At 44.0% G+C, this 20689-nt stretch overlaps 1 protein-coding gene across 1 annotated transcript in view; it reads right to left on the bottom strand.

The window, feature by feature from the left end:
- Positions 1–20689, bottom strand: part of CD19 (CD19 molecule) — an 85437-nt gene that overhangs the window by 40938 nt on the left and 23810 nt on the right. The window contains exon 2 of the mRNA XM_082262300.1: positions 13693–13920. Coding sequence (XP_082118426.1) covers positions 13693–13920 — 228 coding nt within the window. The remainder of the gene's footprint in view (positions 1–13692; positions 13921–20689) is intronic.

Below are 20689 nucleotides of genomic sequence, written 5' to 3'. Positions count from 1 at the left end.
CTTTCACCTAGCAGCAAAAAGGGTCACTGATTCAAATCCCAACCTTGACACTGCCTGGAGTTTGCTTGTTCTCCCTGTGCCTGCGTGGGTTTCCTCCGGGCACTCCGGTCTCCTCCCACCCTCCAAAGACATGCTGGAAGGTTAATTGGATCCTGTCTAAATTGGCCCTACTATGTATATGTATGAATGTGAGTGTTAAGGACCTTGGATTGTAAGTTCCTTGAGGGTAGGGACTGATGTGAATGTATATGTAAATCACTGCATAAATTGATAGTGCTATATAAGTACCTGAAATAAATAAAATTAATTGTATGTTTTTTTTTGTTTTGTTTTTTGGTTAAACTAGATGGACTTGTGTCTTTTTATTTTCTCGGCCAACAAAAATCTACTTCAGAAGTGATGTCATGTGCTGGTTTACTTTCCGTGTGTTTTTTCTTCTCTGAGCATGCCCAGTCTTGCTCATCAGATTTTTGTCTGCCGAAATCTGTACTGACTGATGGAAAATCGGCCGTTGTGTTGACCGCCAACAAAAATTTTATAGTCTGCACACCAGATTTTATTCGGCCGAAAAGTCGGAGTCGGTTGTCGAAAGCATCATACTAACAAGCCGAAAATCGGCCGATCGGACGTTGGCCGAAAATTCCCGGCCAATAATCGATGCGTGTGTACGAGGCATTAGTGCCTCTATTCCTATTATTCAAAGAAAAAGGGGGGGGGGAGTAGGAAAGGATAGGAAAAAAAAAAGTATGTAGGACAATTGGCACATAGTATAACATGGGTAAAATCACATGATAGGTGGACAGATCGTCTTCACACACTTCACACAAAGTCCCAATTTCCCCCTCGCTCCCTTTTTAATTTTATTTCCGTACCAGGGATGGTGGCAACTGGCTATTATAATACTATTATTACGTTGTGGATTTGTCCACCCATCATGTGATTTTACCCATGTTATACTATATGCCATTTGTCCTATGTACTTTTTATTCCAATCCTTTCGTATTCCCCTCCCCCCCTTTTTCTTTTTTTTAACCTGATTAACTATGTAACCTGAAACTGGAATTTCAAATAGAATAAAATAGAAGAAAACAGAATAGAATAGAATTGAAAAGACTAGAATAGAATAGAATGGAATAGAATAGAAATAAAATAGAATAGATTTGAATAGAATAGAATAAAATGGAAAAAATTATGGCCATCTCCTGAAATTTGAATTTCAAAAAGAATAGAATAGAATCAAACATAATAGAATAGAAAAGAATAGAGTACAATAGAAAAGAAAAAAAATAGAATAGAATATAAAACAACAGAATAGAAAATGAAGGAATGGAATAGAAAGTAAACTAGAATTGAAAACAAATTTTGTCAGGGATGGTGTCATGGGACATTGACTCAGACAGAAGCCAAGAGAGTCAGCATAATGTACATTTTCCAGAAAAGCTCAGCATTAGTCAATTCTTCTTCTTACGTCTGTCATAGCATTTCAGCCAGCGAGCATCCAGCGTCCTGACTGATCACAATCACGTCTCTGCAGAATGTGCCTTTTACAGCATTCTGACTTCTTGCTTGCTGAATCATAGAGAAAATAGTCAGAATTGGGGATGTGAAAGTGCCTGAAGCTGCTGACCTGACCCAGTGACTATCCGGTATCACATCTAATAACCTCTCTGTAAATACGGCTGCTGTGTGCCGGTCCTGGGCTGTGCAATGTACAGAGATCTAGGTGAGCTTCACTAAATTTATCAAGCGCTATTACAATTAATCAGGTAATTTAACCACTTCTGGACCAGAAGGATTTTCCCCCTTAATAACCAGGCCATTTTTTGCGATTCGGCACTGTGTTACTTTAACTGACAATTGCGCAGTCGTGCAACGCTGTACCCAAATACAATTGACGTCCTTTTTCCCCACAAATAGAGCTTTCTTTTGGTGGTATTTGATCACCTCTGCGATTTTTATTTTTTGCGCTATAAACAAAAAAAAGCGACACATTCTGCTATATAACATTCCCCCCCCCCCCCCCCAAAAAAAAATGTAAAATCGAATTTTTTCATTATTTTAGGTCAATTTGTTTTCTGCAACATATTTTTGGAAAAAAAATCCCAATAAGCCTTTTTTGTTTGTGCAAAAGTTATCGTGTCTACAAACTAGGGGAAAGATTTATGTCATTTTTATTTTTTTTTACTGGTAATGGCGGGGATCAGTGATTTTTAGCGGGACTGCGATATTGCAGCGAACAGATCGGACCCCTAACTGACATTTTTGACACTTTTGGGGGGACCAGTGACATTACTACAGTAATTAGTGCTAAAAATATGCACTGTTACTGTAATAATGACACTGGCAGGGAAGGGGTGAACCCAGGGGCGATCAAAGGGTTAAATGTGAGCCTAGGGGGTGTTTTCTAACTGTGGGGGGGGGGGGGTGGGCTTGTGAAATCAGTACAGAGAACTGTGTTCCTAAATGGGAGAATCACAGGCACTCTGTATTGATTCCTGAGAGAACAGGGAGCGATCGCGGGTGTCAGGCAGCACAGGTACGGTACAGGAACGGAGATTCGTGGGAACCTGCCGGCGTATATAGGCGGCGTCTGGTCAGCAAATCGTTAAAGACTGACGGGATTCTTAAGGCCCGTACACACGTGCAGATTGTCGAAAAGATTCGGCCGACGACCGATCGGCCGATTTTCGGTTTGTTAGTATGATGCTTCCGACAGCCGACAACGCACTTTCGGCTGAACAGAATCTGTCGTGCAAGCATTAAAATTTTTGTATGCCAACACCAGAACGGCCGATTGTTCGCCAGTCAGTACAGAATTCGGCCGACAGACAGCAGATTTGCAAGACTGGGCATGCTCAGAGAAGAAAAAACACACGGAAAGTTAACCATCACATGACATCACTTCTGCAGTCGGTGGACAAAATTCATGTGCAGTCTTTTGCACTTTTCAGTGGACAGGACAGCCCGGGGACAAAAGACGGCCGATCGGTCGGCCGACGATCAGTACGTGTGTACGGGGCTTTCAGCCCCGTACACACGCATAGATTGTTGGCCAACTGATCGGCCAACTTTTGTCCAGTGTTTGTTGGTTGAAATGTGCTCTAGACTTGCACTGGACTTTTGTTGGCCAACAAAAATCTACTTCAGAAGTGATGTCATGTTCTGGTTTACTTTCAGTGTGTTTTTTCTTCTCTGAGCATGCCCAGTCTTGCTCATCTGATTTTTGTCGGCCGAAATCTGTACTGACTGAGGAACAATCGGCCCTTCTTTGTTGGCCAACAAAAATTTTATAGCATGCACACCAGATTTTTTTTCGGCCGAAAATTCGCAGTTGGTTGTCGGAAGCATCATACTAACAAGCCGACAATCGGCAGATCGGACGTTGGCCAACAATTTACGGCCAACAATCTGTGCGTGTGTACGGGGCTTTAAGCCCCTTCACACTATTGTGTCCATCCCTACAAAAAAAAATAAAAAAAATCACTGTGCGAATAATCCCCATAAAATGTCTAATATAAGTATTTTCTCTGATTATCAGCTCCATCCGGTGCCCATAATGTGGTATTTTCCTAAAATACTGCAACCAGGGAAATACTGCATTATGCCCACTAGATGAAGCTGGATATTATAGAAAATACTCTAGGTGCCCATTGTACACAAATATACCGCCTCTGAGCGGCCCGACCTTGGCACTGAGGGGCTGCATATTTGCGTGCATTGGTGCTGATAGAGCTGTGCCGAGAGCGCACGCCCTGCACGCTCACGGGACAGTGACCGGCGGCTCCCTGAAAAGCTCCCAATTGCTTCTTACAATCGTGAATTTTCTGATCATGTGACTGTCATGACAGCCAATCAGGACGGTCACATGGTCACAAGCCCCGCCCCACCCCCCGGAGTGCCAAACTGCCTAAAGGGCCGGCAAAGCCGGTGCAAAGGGGGGTTAAAAAAATTAGCTTTGTGAATACCTCAAGCATTCACACAGGTGTTCCCATAATGGGGGAGATTTACTAAAACTGGTGCACACAGAATCTGGTGTAGATGTGCACAGCAACCAATCAGCTTCTGGGTTTTATTGTCAAAGCTTAACCTCCCTGGCGGAGAGTCATGTCAGGATTTCTGTGCTAAAAGCGGTACATTGTTTTGTATGGAAATATGTTGTTTACTTTTTAAAACTCATCTTCCCTTGCGATTCCCCGCCATCCTCCCGCTGTCCTCCCGCCGTCCTCCCACCGTCCTCCCACCGTCCTCCCACTGTCCTTCCGCCGTCCTCCCCCGCTGTACTCCCGCTGTCCTCCCCTGACATTTTCCCCCGCCGTCCTCCCCCCCTGTCTTCCCGCTGTGTGCTCGGCTGATGCCGGCACCTGTCTTCCAGTTCCCTTCCCTGCCAGCGTTGGCGACGCAGGGGGGTGGAACCGGCGGCAAATTCAAAAGTGTAAATACACTAAATGAGATGATACAAAGTTGTGATCCACTGTATTACACTGTATCATCCCATTTCACCACAGGATTTCACCTGGTGACTTTTCCGGTGCCCGGCCTGTGCGTTTCCAGTTCTTTGTGCCTGGAATATAGAGAACGACCATGGTGTCCAAAAAGCGTTCTTTTTTGTGCAAAAGCACTTTTAGACGAACTGGAAAACAGCGAAACTGAGTCACTTGAAGAACTGAGCAATAGCGTTTCATGGGAAAATTCATTATCAGGTACAGAAAGTGACGACAGCGGAGATTCTGATGTCTCTTATATATATATATATATATATATATATATATACACACATACACACACACATACATACATACATATATATATATATATATATACATATATTTATATATATATATATATACCCCTATACAGCAGTACAGATGTCATGCCTGCCTCCAAAGATGCCCAAAAAATGGCCAATAAACACCTGAAACAAAAATGCCCAGGTGTGAAAGGAGCGGAACCCCATCCCTGCTCTACTGAAATTATTTCAGTAGTGCAGGGATGGGGTTCCGCTCCTTCCACACCTATATGTGTGTATGTGTATATATATATGTGTGTGTGTGTATATATACCCCTATACAGAAGTTCAGATGTCGTGCCTGCCTCCAAAGACATCCACAAAAAAGCCCAATAAACGCCTGAAACAAAAATGCCCAGGTGTGAAAGGAGCGGAACCCCATCCCTGCTCTACTAAAAATTCTAAGAAAAATTATCTTTTTTTTCTGGCGGTTACCCTGACATTGATGAGTTTGGTCACCCTGGCATAGCAGTCAGAGTCAGTTCACCCTAAACTACATTACGGTCACCCTGACACTTAACACTTTCCCTACAGAAACTAGATTATTGAATCTAACTATAGTGGTATTTAGTACCCTAACTACACTAGATATCCCTTTTCTCACACTAATAATTGCAAAATGACACTGGAGCAGCAGGAGTAACACAAATGCTTCCACTCTATTCCACAGCCTCTCTATTACAGTGCTAGAGATTTGGCGGGGCTATGTTATATACTGGGGGGCGTATTCACTACTGATTGGCCTCTGGACCCCGTAGTCACTCCAATCACATTCCTAGCATCCTCCTGCCCCCTCAATTGACTTTTACTGACGTTTCTGGTCCAATCACGGGCTTTTAAAGCCCAGTTCCTCTCCCATTGCATTTTGGACAGTTCTGGTGGCCGAATTCGAACAGAAAATGTTCGAGTCGAACCGATGATCGACCCGAACCGTTCGATCATCCCTATTTATGATTGCAAATCACTTATTAAACTGTGTAAAACCAGATTAGCGGATGTATGAAGGGCGGTGGATCACTATTTAGTAAGTATTTAAAAAAAAAAAACGATTCTGTGGCCGGAACTCGGCTTTAATGGGGGTTAAGATAGGAGCAGTGCCCCATCTTGGATAGGAAGAGGTAGGTGCTGAAGAGAGCTCCGGCCCTCACCGGGGACCGACTGGGGATTGAGATACGCTGTGTACAGCAATCCAGCTATCCTTTATACGGCCCACCTGCTCAGCTCCTGAAACTGGAGAGAAGATTCAAATTTTTTGCTGTTGTTTCCTTCTAATTGGAAACTGAAAGTTTCTGGGTTAATACTAAGAGAAACTGTGAAAGTACACTTAGGAAGTGAGTGCCGCAGGAACTTGGAGACTCTCAGGTTGTACTTACATGTGGAAACAGCGAAGACTCATATCCCAAACCTAATAGGGGTGAGTCAAATGAACCTGGGCTCAGTTTGGAGTGGGTTTGGTTAACTTGACATCATTGGGAGATAAATCTTAGAAATGAGTTTTGTCCATTTTCTAGGCTAATAGGCAAGGGATTGTTAAACAAATGGCACAGGGAGTTGGGGGACTGCCCTTTGGGTTATGGTTAGTAGGGAGAGAAACTAAGAAAAATGTTTGGCCTGGACATACAGTTTAACTGATATTTCACACAAGCAAAGCATGGTGGATTTTCTAATAAAATGTTTTTAAATGTGTAACAGAATCTTTATTTCAAAAATACAAATTGAATACATGTTGCACCAATGACCGTGCATTAAAGTGGAGTTCCGGCCACAAAATCGACATAGTCGATTTTGGGCCATCCGCTTGCTATAGGTCACCTGAAAAAGAAATGGGTAGTTAGGATTTTTTTTTTTTTTTACTTACCTTGTAATTGCAGAAAAAAAATACTCACCTTCCTTCCACTTCCTCCCTCGGCCGCACGGCCCGCGCCGTCACTTCCGCTTTGCAATGATTCCTAGGAGCTGAACGTCATCGCTCCCAGGAATCAATGCACCTGCACCGGCCCAGACGTCAGTTCCGGTGCAGGCGCGTCATACCTTGCTAAACAGCTTCTGGGCATGCCCAGAAGCATTGCAGGGATGGCGCTGCGGCCCCGGAAGTGACGGTGGGGCCGGTGCAGTGCATCGTGGGACCGAAGAGGACGGAAGAGGACGCAGAAGAGGATCGCGCTGGCTTCAAGCTGCCCACACCTGAGATGGCAGCGCTGGAGAAGAAATTTTAAAAGTAAGTATTTCTTCTAAAAGGTAAGTGCGAACCGGGACAGATCAGAGGCTAGCCATTGTGGAATGCACTAGCCCTGACTGTCCCGGGGGTATGTATGTTGAAATTTTGTTTCTGTGGCCGGAACTCCGCTTTAAATTAGCCGCATAGCAGAAGCTGTTTGCCTTTAAACTGTCTGACTGAAACAGAAACAGGAACATGAAAGAAGGAAGGCTTTTTTTTTTTTTCAACAGAGCAGCTGAAAGTAGACAGGTAAACTTGAAATATCAAATTTACCCATGAATAAAAAAATGTATAATCAGTTTAATGGGGAACAGCGTTTTTATTAATGCTTAAAGCGAAAATGAAAAAATGCAATATGCCCCAATTTGGAATCATTCGAAGTTTTCCCGATCTATCCAAATTGAAGGGATTTGGGAGCTGGAAACAGGCTGGCATTCTCTTCATTTATCAGTTATATGATAACAGTATTTTACTTCCCTGTCAGTCTCTATTAGAACAATTTTAGTTATCTAAACAATCATTTTTCCAATATTTGCAGCTTCGGCACACCCTGCAGGGACATTCTCACACTGTTCCTTTGAAGTATATTCCATCTCGAGTGCTAACAATGGTTGCATTGACATTGATAAAGAAGGGTCTCATTGAGGATCTTTTGACTGCTAATAGTGCCAGAGTCCATTTAAGGCAGGGGTGTCAAACTCAATTTGATTGCGGGCCGCATCAACATTATGATTGCCCTCAAAAGGGCCGGTTGTATCTGTAAGACTAGATGTCAAGAGCATCCCCTACCCTTACATAAGACGTCAAGAGCCTCTCCACCATCAAAAGTTGAGTCCCCCACCCTCCCTTACATCACAGTGCACCTCCCTTACCTTGTGCTACTGCTGGGAAGAAGCTGGAGGCATTGCTGGAAAGCAGAAAGTATAAGGTCTGGAGAAGGACTTGAGCTCTCCTGCAACTACAGGAGAGGTGCGAGGGCCACATAAAATGGCCTGGAGGGCCGGATTCGGCCCGCGGGCCTTGTGTTTGACACCTGTGATTTAAGGTGTGATGAAAGCTGGAAACAAGATTTGGGCTCTCTGGGTGAGGAGCAGTGAAAGGCAGCTTCCAAATCCAAATAAGCCCCCCACCCATAGACCCCCTATGATCACCGGGCTAAGGTAATGGGTAAAAGGCCCTTGTCCTTATCAATATGGGGATAAGGTGCTTCGCTGGTTGGGATCTCCTCTAGCACAGTGTTGAGGACATGTGGCCTGGTATGGTTCAGGAAGGAAGGGGGGGCTCCATGCTCAGAAAAAGGTCTGGTATGGATTTTGAGGATGACCCTACACTTTTTTTCTTGTTCTTTGAGTTGGGTTCCCTCCTTATATCCAGTATAAAATCAGCTTTTTTTTCTTCTTTTTTGTGTGGGGTCCCCCTTGACATCAACACCCATTTAGTTTTGCCATTTGCTGAACTTCAGAACAAGCACAATTCAGTCCAAACATAGATTCATCCCTACTGCTGAATACTTTTCTAGTATTAAAGTGGTTCTAAGGGTTTAAGGGTTTTGACCCTAATGAATTCTAAGCATTAAGGTAAAAAACCTTCTGGGTGCAGCCCCCCCCCCAGGCCCCCCAATACTTACCTGAGCCCCATCTTGATCATGCAATGTGTAAGAGAGAAGCAGCTCTCCGGGGTCTCTCTCTCTCCTCTTTAGCTCACACAGAAGCAGGAACCATTGGCTCCTGTTGCTGTCAATCACAGCCAGTGAGTCAATGAGAAGAGAGCGGGGGCGGGGCTAAGCCACGGAATTGACACACAGAGCATGGCTTGAAAGTGAGCCTGCTCGAGTCCCCCCATAGCAAGAGGCTTGCTTTTGGGGGAACCCAGCAGGAGGGAGGAGCCAAGACCTCTGACGGGGGACCTATAAAGAAGAAGATCCAGGCTGCTCTCTGGAAAACCATTGCAGAGTAGGTAAGTATAACATGTTTTTTTATTATTAATAATATTTTTTTTTACTATTTTTGTTTAATTTTTCCTTTAGAATCACTTTAACCAGTTCTGGACTGGGAGGATTTTCCCCCTAAATGACCAGGCCATTTTTTGCGATTTGGCACTGCGTTATTTTAATGAAAAATTGCGCGGTTGTGCGACGCTGTACCCAAATAAAATTGATGTCCTTTTTCCCTACAAATAGAGCTTTCTTTTGGTGGTATTTGATCACCTGTGCGGAGAGTGACAATTCTGGAAAAAAAAAAAAAACAATATTTTCACATTCTGCTATATAACATTCCCCAAAAAATGTAAAAATCTAATTTTTCCATCCTTTTAGGCCAATTTGTATTCTGCTACATATTTTTGGTAGAAAAAAAAAAAAAAAATCGCAATAAGCGTATTTTGATTGGTTTTCGCAAAAGTTATCGCGTCTGCTAACTACGGGAAAGATTTATGTCATTTTTATTTTTTTTTAATAGTAATGGCAGTGATCTGTTTTTTAGCGGGACTGCAACAATTTTGACACTTTTAGGGGGCCAGTGACTTTACTACAGTAATGAGTGCTAAAAATCTGCACTGTTACTGTAATAATGATACTGGCAGGGAAGGGGTAACCTAGGGGGTGATCAAAGGGTTAAATGTAAGCCTAGGGGAGTGTTTACTAACTGTGGGGGGGAGGGGCTTGTGAAATGACCATAGAGACCTGTGATCTTATACAGGGCCGGTGCTAGACTATTTTACGCCCTAGGCAAGACCAGCTACTTGCGCCCCCCCCCCAAAAAAAAAAGGGAAGGGGTTAAAAACTCCTCTATGTCATACCCAGTGACCCCGATCTGATGGTTCCTCCAAGTTATGCTTTCATACCCAGTGACCCCCATATTCCTCCATGTCACACCCGGGGACCCTAATGTCCCTCCGTGTTACACCCAGGGACTTTGATGTTTTTCCATGTCACACCCTTGGACCCCAATATTCCTCAATGCCATGCTATCATACCCACTGACCCTGATGTTCCTCCATGTCACACCCAGGGACCCCCGTGTTCCTCCATATCATGCTGTCATACTCAGTGACCCCAATGTTCCTCTATGTCAGACCCTGATGTTTTTCCATGTCACAGTTGGGGACCCTGATGTTCCTGCATGTCACACCTGGGGACCCTGATGTAACTCCGTGTCACACTTGGGGACCCCAATCCCCCATGGCACACCCAAGGACCCCAATTCCTCATGGCACACCTGGTGACCCCAAACTCCTGATACACCCGGTGACCCCTATCCTCCATGTCATACCTGGTCACTCTGATTCCCAATGGCACACCTGCTGAGCCTAATTCCCTTTCATACCAGGGATGCTCCATGTAACACCCAGGGACAGCGATCCCCTGTTCTGGGGACACTAACTGGGCGGTATGAAGAGAGTGGCCCCCACTCTGCCCTCCTTCCAAGTGATCCTGCTGATTCCTTCTCCCAGGACGCTCCTCTCCTGGACCACAGTGCTCACCACAGCTCCAACCGACTCCTGGTAGAGGGAAAAGCAGCAGTCGGAGAACTCCGCATGTCCTTCATCACCAACCTCCTCAGACCATTCCGGTGCCTCGTCGCTTCTGCCACAGTAAAGGTTCCGCCCTCCAGTGCTGGGGTTAAGGCCGTTCAGCTTAAGCCGAAGAGGATAATCATGCAGGCAGCACTCTGGTGGGCCCCATTCCTGCCTCTTGGGGCCCCTCCAACAGTGGTGGAAAGCCAGGGCCTGATAGTTCCGCCACTGCCCAAGACACCTGGCATCTTTCTCTTCCCCTTCTTCCTCCCCTACCACCACCTCTCCTCTCAGCTCACAATAATCATTCATGATGAAGAGAGAGTGCCGACTCCTGGCTGCGCCCCTAGGTGGCAATGCGCCCTAGGCGGCTGCCTAGTTTGCCTAGTGGAAGCACCGGCCCTGATCCTATATAGAAGAATCACATGGGCTCTGTGATCATTTCAGAGAGAACAGTCAACTGTGTTGTGACGGTACTAACCGTCACTATGTGTGACGGATCACCCTGTCCCTGGATTGTAAACCCCTTTGTGTCATTTTCCTATGAGTTTGGGACATTGCACTTTTATTGCATTTTATTTCCTTTTTATTCATCCTCTGAACAAAGGAAGATGGCAGGACTCATGGCATTGAGTTAATGTAATGTAATGTTACAGCCCATCCCCCCCCCCCCCCCCCCCTCCTGTTCCTGTGTCTAAGTGTGTGGATTCATGATACAGACAATAGCCTGAGCTGGGCTTTAGACATCTCTCCGCAGGGGTTGTGTATTAAGACTGCCTGTTTCAAATTTACAAATGTTCAGTTCTCATTGGTTGGTCCTTGTCTCATCCCCCCCCCTTGCAAGGCTAAGGGGAGTGCCCCTTAGCTGTGTGTAACTGTATGTCTTGGAATGTAATAAACAGTTCCTGTTTTTACCCTCAACTCGGAGCTTTGTCTCATTTTTGGAGGGGGATTTATTATACAGAAAGCCGTTCGATTGTTTGGGGCTCTCTTTGGATGATTATTCGTATGCTGGTGTGCTACAGGGGTAATTCGTACATGCTGCAAAGGTGGTACATCCACTAAACGGCGGTTTCATTCCTTTTTACGCTGAGGTTCGTAACATGTGTCTACAACAGCTGACCGTCCTTCTCTCTCAGCAGGGAACAATCGCGTGTGCCCGGCGGCAATTGGTGCCACTGGTCCTGTGGATCGGCATCCCCGCTGCTTAGTGCGGGCGGGAGCGCGGTGGTGCACGCTCACCCCCCCCCCAGCACTACGCGCGCAACTGATGTAGTATTACGTCGGTTCGCGCAGTCGAGCCAGCCTGCTGCAGTAAAACTGCGGCGGGCGGTTGGAAATTGGTTAACCTGATGGACATTCTAAACAAGGGTCAAAGGGATGCAAGAAAAGCCTTACTGATTTCTATGTTTTTCTACTGATAAGAGATTTCCTAGGAATGAACTGCCGGGGTGTGTTGCGTTTCTCTTAGTCACACCCCGAGCGTCTTTGGTTTGACAACAAAATATCTCAAGAAGGACTAAGCGTGTTTTTTTAGGGAGGGGACACAAATAAATCTACAGGAACAGCCAGTCTGCGGCACAAAAGGAATCTTTAAATAGAAAAAGGGAGTGTTGCAATATGAAAGTAATGGAACAAAGTTGCTAAGAAAAGATAAAAAAGGAGAAGACGGTGGCGGATACGTCATAGTCATAGGTCACGTAAAATAAGAAGTTTGTGAAAAACAAAATTACATGGAAGAGGATTTAAAGAGGATGTTACAAAACTGTTTTGAAATGAATTTCTTTTCACGGCTTTTCATTTTTTTTTGTCTTTGTAGAAGCTACAAATTTCCCAGCTCTGCTATCAATGTGACGTGGTTGTAATACAGAACTATTACCTGTGCAGGGGGAGGGGCAACGGGTTCTCTTTAATGCCTCCAGCAACTGCTGGGAGCACAATGAAGAAGCTGCGTGTAAGTCCTTGTTTGGGACTTGGAGCTTACATGGGGCAAAGGACTACAAGGCAGAGGTGGTACCATCAACTTTCCATTCCAACTTTATAACAGATACTGAGAATTATACCCAACACACAAGACAAGAGAAGTGGTACTGTGCACAGTCCATACATACAGAATAAGAGCAGATACTGAGAATTACACCCAACATAAAATACAAGAAAAGTGGTACTGTGCAAAAATCCATACATAAAGAGTAAGAACAGATACTGAGAATTACACCCAACATACAGGACATGAGAAGTGGTACTGTGCACAGTCCATACATACAGAATAAGAACTAATACTGAGAATTACATCCAGTATACAGGACATGAGAAGTGGTACTGTGCACAGTCCATACATACAGAATAAGAACTGATACTGAGAATTACACCCAACATACAGGACATGAGAAGTGGTAATGTGCACAGTCCATACATACAGGGTAAGAACAGATACTGAGAATTACACCCAGCATACAGGACAAGAGAAGTGGTACTGTGCATGAGTCCATACATGCAGAATAAGAACAGATACTGAGAATTACATCCAGCATACAGGACAAGAGAAGTGGTACTGTGCACAGTCCATACATACAGAATAAGAACTAATACTGAGAATTACATCCAGTATACAGGACATGAGAAGTGGTACTGTGCACAGTCCATACATACAGGGTAAGAACAGATACTGAGAATTACACCCAGCATACAGGACAAGAGAAGTGGTACTGTGCATGAGTCCATACATGCAGAATAAGAACAGATACTGAGAATTACATCCAGCATACAGGACAAGAGAAGTGGTACTGTGCACAGTCCATACATACAGAATAAGAACTAATACTGAGAATTACATCCAGTATACAGGACATGAGAAGTGGTAATGTGCACAGTCCATACATACAGGGTAAGAACAGATACTGAGAATTACACCCAGCATACAGGACAAGAGAAGTGGTACTGTGCATGAGTCCATACATGCAGAATAAGAACAGATACTGAGAATTACATCCAGCATACAGGACAAGAGAAGTGGTACTGTGCACTGTCCATACATACAGAATAAGAGCAGATACTGAGAATTACACCCAACATAAAATACAAGAAAAGTGGTACTGTGCAAAAATCCATACATACAGAGTAAGAACTGCTACTGAGATTTACATCCTGCATACAGAATAAGGGAAATGGTTACCTGTGTCGTTTTCCAGATGTTCACTTTTATAGGCAAAACAGGAATATTTTTGGGAGCTGTTCCTGGTCAGGTATGCTGGCAGACGCAGCGATGGCTTTGTAGTGTTTATCTCCACAATTGTTGAATACAGCTCCAGACGGACCCATGACTGATTTCTATCTTCCCCCAAAAATACCATCACCTTCAACGGAAAGAGCTTTGATTGATTACAGGGCAGTGTGAAGGTACCTAGAGGAGAGATACATGTGAGACCTGGGAGAATGCCTACCATCATATCCACCAAACCCACCAAGAGAAAGCCCAGTGAAACTTAGTTACATAGTTACATAGTTTGTGAGGCTGAAAAAAGACATCAGTCCATCCAGCTCAACCTATGATGTGTGTGCGTGTTTGCTGTTAACCGTACATTGTATACCCCTGTATGTTGTACATTGTATACCCCTGTATTTTGTACATTGTATACCCCTGTATGTTGTACATTGTATACCCCTGTATGTTGTACATTGTATACCCCTGTATGTTGTACATTGTATACCCCTGTATGTTGTACATTGTATACCCCTGTATTTTGTACATTGTATACCCCTGTATGTTGTACATTGTATACCCCTGTATGTTGTACATTGTATACCCTTGTATGTTGTACATTGTATACCCCTGTATGTTGTACATTGTATACCCTTGTATGTTGTACATTGTATACCCCTGTATGTTGTACATTGTATACCCCTGTATTTTGTACATTGTATACCCCTGTATGATTTTACATTGTATACCCCTGTATGTTGTACATTGTATACCCCTGTATGTTGTACATTGTATACCCCTGTATGTTGTACATTGTATACCCCTGTATTTTGTACATTGTATACCCCTGTATGTTGTACATTGTATACCCCTGTATTTTGTACATTGTATACCCCTGTATGTTGTACATTGTATACCCCTGTATGTTGTGGGCTTTAAGATGCCCATCTAATAGTTTTTTAAAACTATCCATGCTCCCTGCTGATACGACTGTTTGCGGAAGAGAATTCCACATCCTTACTGCTCTGACAGTGAAGAACCCCCTGCGTATTTTAAGGTTAAACCGCCTTTCCTCTAGTTTTAGTGAGTGGCCACGTGTCTTATTGTATTTCCTTTCTCTGAAAACTGACAAATAAAACACCAGATGCTCATCTTAAGAGTTATTTAATGTTGACCAAAATATAACAACAGGGTGATAAAATATGGCAGATATGTTTTGGGGGCCAATAACCCCCTTCATCATTGTCAGGGATTGAACATTCCTGATACTAGTGCAGCTGCATGAGTTTCTCCAGCGACTACTAATGCTGGCCCCTGAAATGTGTTGGATGCCTTTTTTCTTCCTGTTGTTATATTGTTATTAATATGAAATGATTAGGGACTCTTAGTGCCGGTTCACACTGAATCGGCACGACTTCGGGGGCGACCTGTGAAGTCGCGTGCACCGCGACTTCGGCACGACTTGCACGGACTTCATATAATGAATGTCTATGCAAGTCGCTCCAGGTCGCCCCGAAGTAGTACAGGACCCTTTTTCTAAGTCGGAGCGACTTGTGCCGCTCCTATTAGAACCGTTCCTGTACTACACTATGGACCGCGACGGTGCGTGACTTGTCAGGCTGACCAAGTCGCCTGACATGTCGTACTAAGAAGACTGTCTGGTGCTCCTTTTGTCAATTTCACTTGAGTTGACAACCAAGAGAGAGCATTGTTGCTCACCAGTCCCCAAGCCATAGTGGGTAAATGATTATGGACTCCTAAGACGATTGTCGAATGTTCTTTTATAACTTTCGTATGGATTTCTCTATTTGGGAGGCCATTGTCTCTTGGGGACCCCCTATGTTGTAGTAGAGCTGTCAAGGTTAAGTCATAACGTCCAACCAATACCACCTGATGAATGGATGAGTCCATAGCCTCACATCTACTTTTGTTTTGAATGGTTGAGTCAACAGGCACAAGAAAGCATAGCTGCTTGCCAATCCCCAAGCGGCAGTGGTTAAATAATTATGGACTTGTAAGTAGACTATCTGTAACTCTTTTAGTCAATTTCCCTTGGACTTCTCAATTTGGGAGGCCATCAGCCCCTGCATTGTGGTAGAGCTGTCAAGGCTTATGCCTCGTACACACGCAACGATTATCGGCCGACCGATCGGCCGTGTTTTGTCCAGTGTTGTTGTGTTGGTTGGTATGTGCCTAGACTGCACACAAATTTTCTCGGCCAACAAAAATCAACTTCAGAAGTGATGTCATGTGCTGGTTTACTTTCAGTGTGTTTTTTCTTCTCTGAGCATGCCCAGTCTTGCTTATCAGATTTTTGTCTGCCGAAATCTGTACTGACTGACCGAAAATCGGCCGTTGTGTTGACGGCCAACAAAAATTTTATAGCATGCACACCAGATTTTATTCGACGGAAAAGTCGGAGTCGGTTGTAGAAAGCATCATACTAACAAGCCGAAAATCGGCCGATCGGACGTTGGCCGAAAATTCACGGGCCAACTATCGACGCGTGTGAACGGGGCATAAGTCATCAAGTCCAGCCAATACCACCAGGTTGACAGATGGGTCCAGCACCTCACATCTACTTTTATTTGGATTGGTTGAATCAACAGCTATGAGAGAGCATGGTTGTTTGCCAGACCCTGAGCGGCGGTGGTAAATAGTTATGCCCATTTCAATATTTTATTATTATTTATTGTGATGCTCACTTGTCAAATTAATTTGGATTTCTCAATTTAGTGGCCAATGTCCCTTGGGTGCCCCCACTTCATGGTAGAGCTATCGTGGTAAGGTCATCAAGTCCAACCAATGCCACCTGATTGATGCATAAGTCCGGTGCTTCACATCTACATTTGTTGTTTGGATTAGTTGAGTCAACAGCCATGAAGCAGCATGGTTGCTTGCCTGTCCCCAAGCGCCAATGGCATTTGTTGATGCCTTTGGCTTCTAGGAAGCTGTTTACTTGAATTCTCCAGATGATTGGTCCACATACAAAAAAGTTAAGGGGCACTTTAACCCCATCATGATGAAGGTTAAACAATTCTGGCATATGTTATCAAAACTAGGGGTGCACCGATCCGACTTTTTTGGTCCCGAACCCGATCCCAATCTTTTGCTTTGTGAAATCGCCGATCCCGAGTCCGATCCGGAAGTACTGTTTTGTGAGCTTATAACAAAATAATACTTCCGGATCTGTATCGGTATCGGCAGATACCTTATAACAATTGTGCATTCAAGATCTAAAATGTCATGGGTTTAGCCTTTAAGAGATTAAACTTCCCTCCTCCGGCAGATGGAACGAAAAGATACATTGTAATCATTGTTTACTTAACTGGGAGAGTTGAAAGGCATTTGCAGGAGGCTCTTTTTTTTTTCTTTGACAGCTGTTCTCTGCTCCCTCACAAGCTATAAAGAGCAAAACCGGATCGGCCAGTGGATCTGTTAATTTTAACGATCCAGCTATTTTGCCCGTATCGGGGCCGATATCCGATCCGAATATCGGATCAGTGCATTCCTAATCAAAACTATAAATCATCACACTACTTTTCAGGAAAAATTGGGCTTTCAGTTAGTGGTAAATGGTAATGGATAGCTCCTGATTTTTTTTTCTTTTTTTTTTTCATTTTCAAAGGAAAACTGGCACAAGAAGCAAAAAAACAATATCCTTTTTAAAAAAATGTGCTGCATGGAAGAGGGATTACTGAGATCTCATTCACATGCTTTGTCAGTGTCCCAAATTGCATGGCTACTGGGATTCAATGGTGGACACCTTTCATACAGTTTTCAAACCATTGTATAGTTAGACTTGAAACCTTGCATATTGGAGATTCTGAAAGATGGTGATTTGTCCTCCTACCAGATTGAGGCATTATCCAAAGCGTTATTTCAGGCTCGAAAAATTGCTTCTTCAACACTGGAAGCTGGAAACTCCCTCAGCTAGAGAGAAGTGGATAAGTGCTGTAGGGAAGTCTTCATAAGTTAATATACCTCCACCGTTGATGCCCAGCAAAATGTATAAAATTATGGGAATCCTGCTTGGCTTCCCCAGGCCTGGCTCCACTGGATTTGGTGTTACATAGATTATTGTAATTCGCTAAGCTGCTTGGGGGTAGTACGTACTTCCCCGGAAGTTGAGCTTAACCACTTAAGCCCTGGAAGATTTTACCCCCTTCCTGACCAGGGTTTTTTTTGCGATTTTTTACTGCGTGACTTTAACGGACAATTGCGCGGTCGTGCGACGCTGTACCTAAACGAATTTGACGTCCTTTTTTCCCACAAACAGAGGTTTCTTTTGGTGGTATTTGATCACCTGTGCGATTTTTTGATCATGCTCTATAAACAAAAAAAGAGCGTCAATTTTGCAAAAATAACAATATTTTTCACATTTTTTTATATGAAATTCCCCCCCAAAAAATGTGAAAATCTAAATTTTTTAACATTTTAGGCAAATTTGTTTTATGCTACATATGTTTGGTTAAAAAAAAAATCGCAAAAAGCGTATTTTGATTGGTTTGCGCAAAAGTTATCGCGTTTAATAACAAAGGGAAAGATTTTTGTCATTTTTGGTGTTTTTTTTTTTAACGAGTAATGGCGGCGATCTGCAATTTTTTTTTTTGCGGGACTGCGACATTACGGTGGACAGATCGGACCCTTGACTGACATTTTTGACACTTTTGGGGGTACCAGTGACATTACTGCAGTAATCAGTGCTATACATATGCACTGTTACTGTAAAAATGACACTGGCAGGGAAGGGGTTAACTGTATTGGAGAGGGAGGGGTTAAGTGTGTCCTAGGGGCGTGTTTCTAACTGTGATTGGACATGGCTACTATTGTAAAAACAGAGATCAACGGTCCTACATAGTAGAACCGTCTGATCTCCATTTTTACACAGGGGAGAATGACAGGAGGCTTGTTTACATTAGCCGCCTGCCTTCCTCCCTTCCCGCGAATGATCGCGAGTGACCGGCGGACATCGGGTCCGCCGGTCACACGCACTGACTTGTTAGGGAACGAGCCGGGGGGGGGGGGGCGCGCTCGCCCGCTGTTGGCTCACAAGCCAGTAACAGGCTAGTGACGTACCGGTATGTTACTTTGCCTGGCCGGGGCTGACCGCCGCAGTATATGTACTTCGGGCGGTCGGCAAGTGGTTAAAACTGTTTAAATCCTGAGCTGGTAATTCTTGAGGCTTATACCCCCTTTAGATATTTCTTTCATGTCAGCTGATTTATTGTATGTACTTTACCAGGGCCGCTGATAGGGCAGTACAACCAGCCCTGTTGTACCGGGCCCAGGCTCTATCAGTCCAGCAGGGGGGCCCGGGCAGCTTTACAGTTGTTTCTCCTAAATAAATAAAAAGTTTTTTTATAAACCATACCTTCTTCAATTTGTTTGTTTTTTTGTTGAGGGTAATTTCCTGGGCCCCCTAGGGTTAACATTAGGGGCCCAGGAGATGTCAGCACTGAGAAGAGGAGGGACTTCTTTTCCTTTTTCGGGGCGCAGGCAGACAAGCTTATGTGCTGCCATATAGTTCCGGTCACGGCCATCCACTGCCTAGGTTTTCACTGGCGGAGTGATATTTTTCTACACTGCTCCCTCAGTAAGTTCCACGGACAGAGGAAGAGACTGTTGTGAGGTGGGCTGGAGGCTGAGAGGGCACTGCAGGCTTAATCCGATGGCTGGGGGAGGTGCACAGCCTCACACACTGACACTGACTACCAAGGAAGGAAGGTACACTCCCCAACTCTCCACTGTGTGCTTACCATCATTATGACGATCAGATCACAGCAGCTGCTCTGTCAGTGTCACATTGCTGTTGGGTGCTGATTTTGTTAACTTTATGGCTGTACTGTGTTACAGATTGTAAGACAGTACAGCCATAACAGAATCAGCAACCAACAGTGACACTGTGACAGAGGAACAGAGCAGCTGCTGTGCTCTGATCATTATAATGATGGTAATCATAACCATGAGATGCTTGCTTACATTTCTGTTTGGAGGGCAGTAAATGGCTGAGCTGTGTTTTTAAGACCCCTCCAACAACTCCCCATAAGAAATATTTGCCCAAGCTTTCCACTTAGATCCACCAGTCAATTTTTTTGTGCATACCTCTATGTAGGTCTACAGAAATCCACATACACCACACAGTGGATAGGGGTGGACTTGTGATGGCTCTATGGATGGACAGATGTATATGGAAATGTGTCCATTTACATCAGGCTATGTTTAATCTGTCAGACAAGGACTGCTGTCTGTTTACATCCACCTACCTCTGGATATGTCCAGTTTCCGAAAAAAAAAAATGGAAAAGGACTTCACCCTTGTATATTTTTCCAGACCTAAGCATGACAGATTAAACATAGCCTGATGTAAATGGACACATTTCCATTTACATCTGTCCATCCATAGAGCCATCACAAGTCCACCCCTATCCACTGTGTGGTATACGTGGGCATAGACTGAACTGGCACAGATGTTTTAACACTGCCATCTATGCCAAGAAGCTCCAGTTCAGCAGGGAATCCCTTGCTAAGCAGATGTTTCAAAGAGCCCTTATGCTGGAAAGGTAGCGGGATGGAAAGTACATATGTCACAACTGCAAAGCTTTTTGCGCAGCAAAAATTGTCCCCATTGGACCACCCACCATGTTGCCTACTGGCCAGTATCCTATTCAACTGTTATCAGGATTTTGAAGTGGTTAACAGGTGCTGAAGAGGTGATACAATGCCTCCTCCCACCAGCCAAATGCTCTCTGAAGAGAGATCTGAATGCAGATCACTCTTCAAAGAGCAATGCTAGTGTGAAATAGCTCATAAAGATTTTAAATAATTATAATTGCATGCTTCAGCTGATTTAAAGGCATCATAGATGTACTTTAAGGCTTCAAGGATAAGTTCACCTTTTAAAAAAAATAATAAATGCACATTTTTTTGCAGTTAAAAAAATGTGCATTTATTTTTTTTTCTTTTGGAGC

The sequence above is a fragment of the Pelophylax lessonae genome (genome assembly GCF_965119305.1).
Source record: "Pelophylax lessonae genome assembly, chromosome: 6".
NCBI classification, from domain to species: domain Eukaryota; kingdom Metazoa; phylum Chordata; class Amphibia; order Anura; family Ranidae; genus Pelophylax; species Pelophylax lessonae.
Note: the sequence above shows the minus strand (reverse complement) of the source record. Positions and strands in the feature narration are given on the sequence as shown.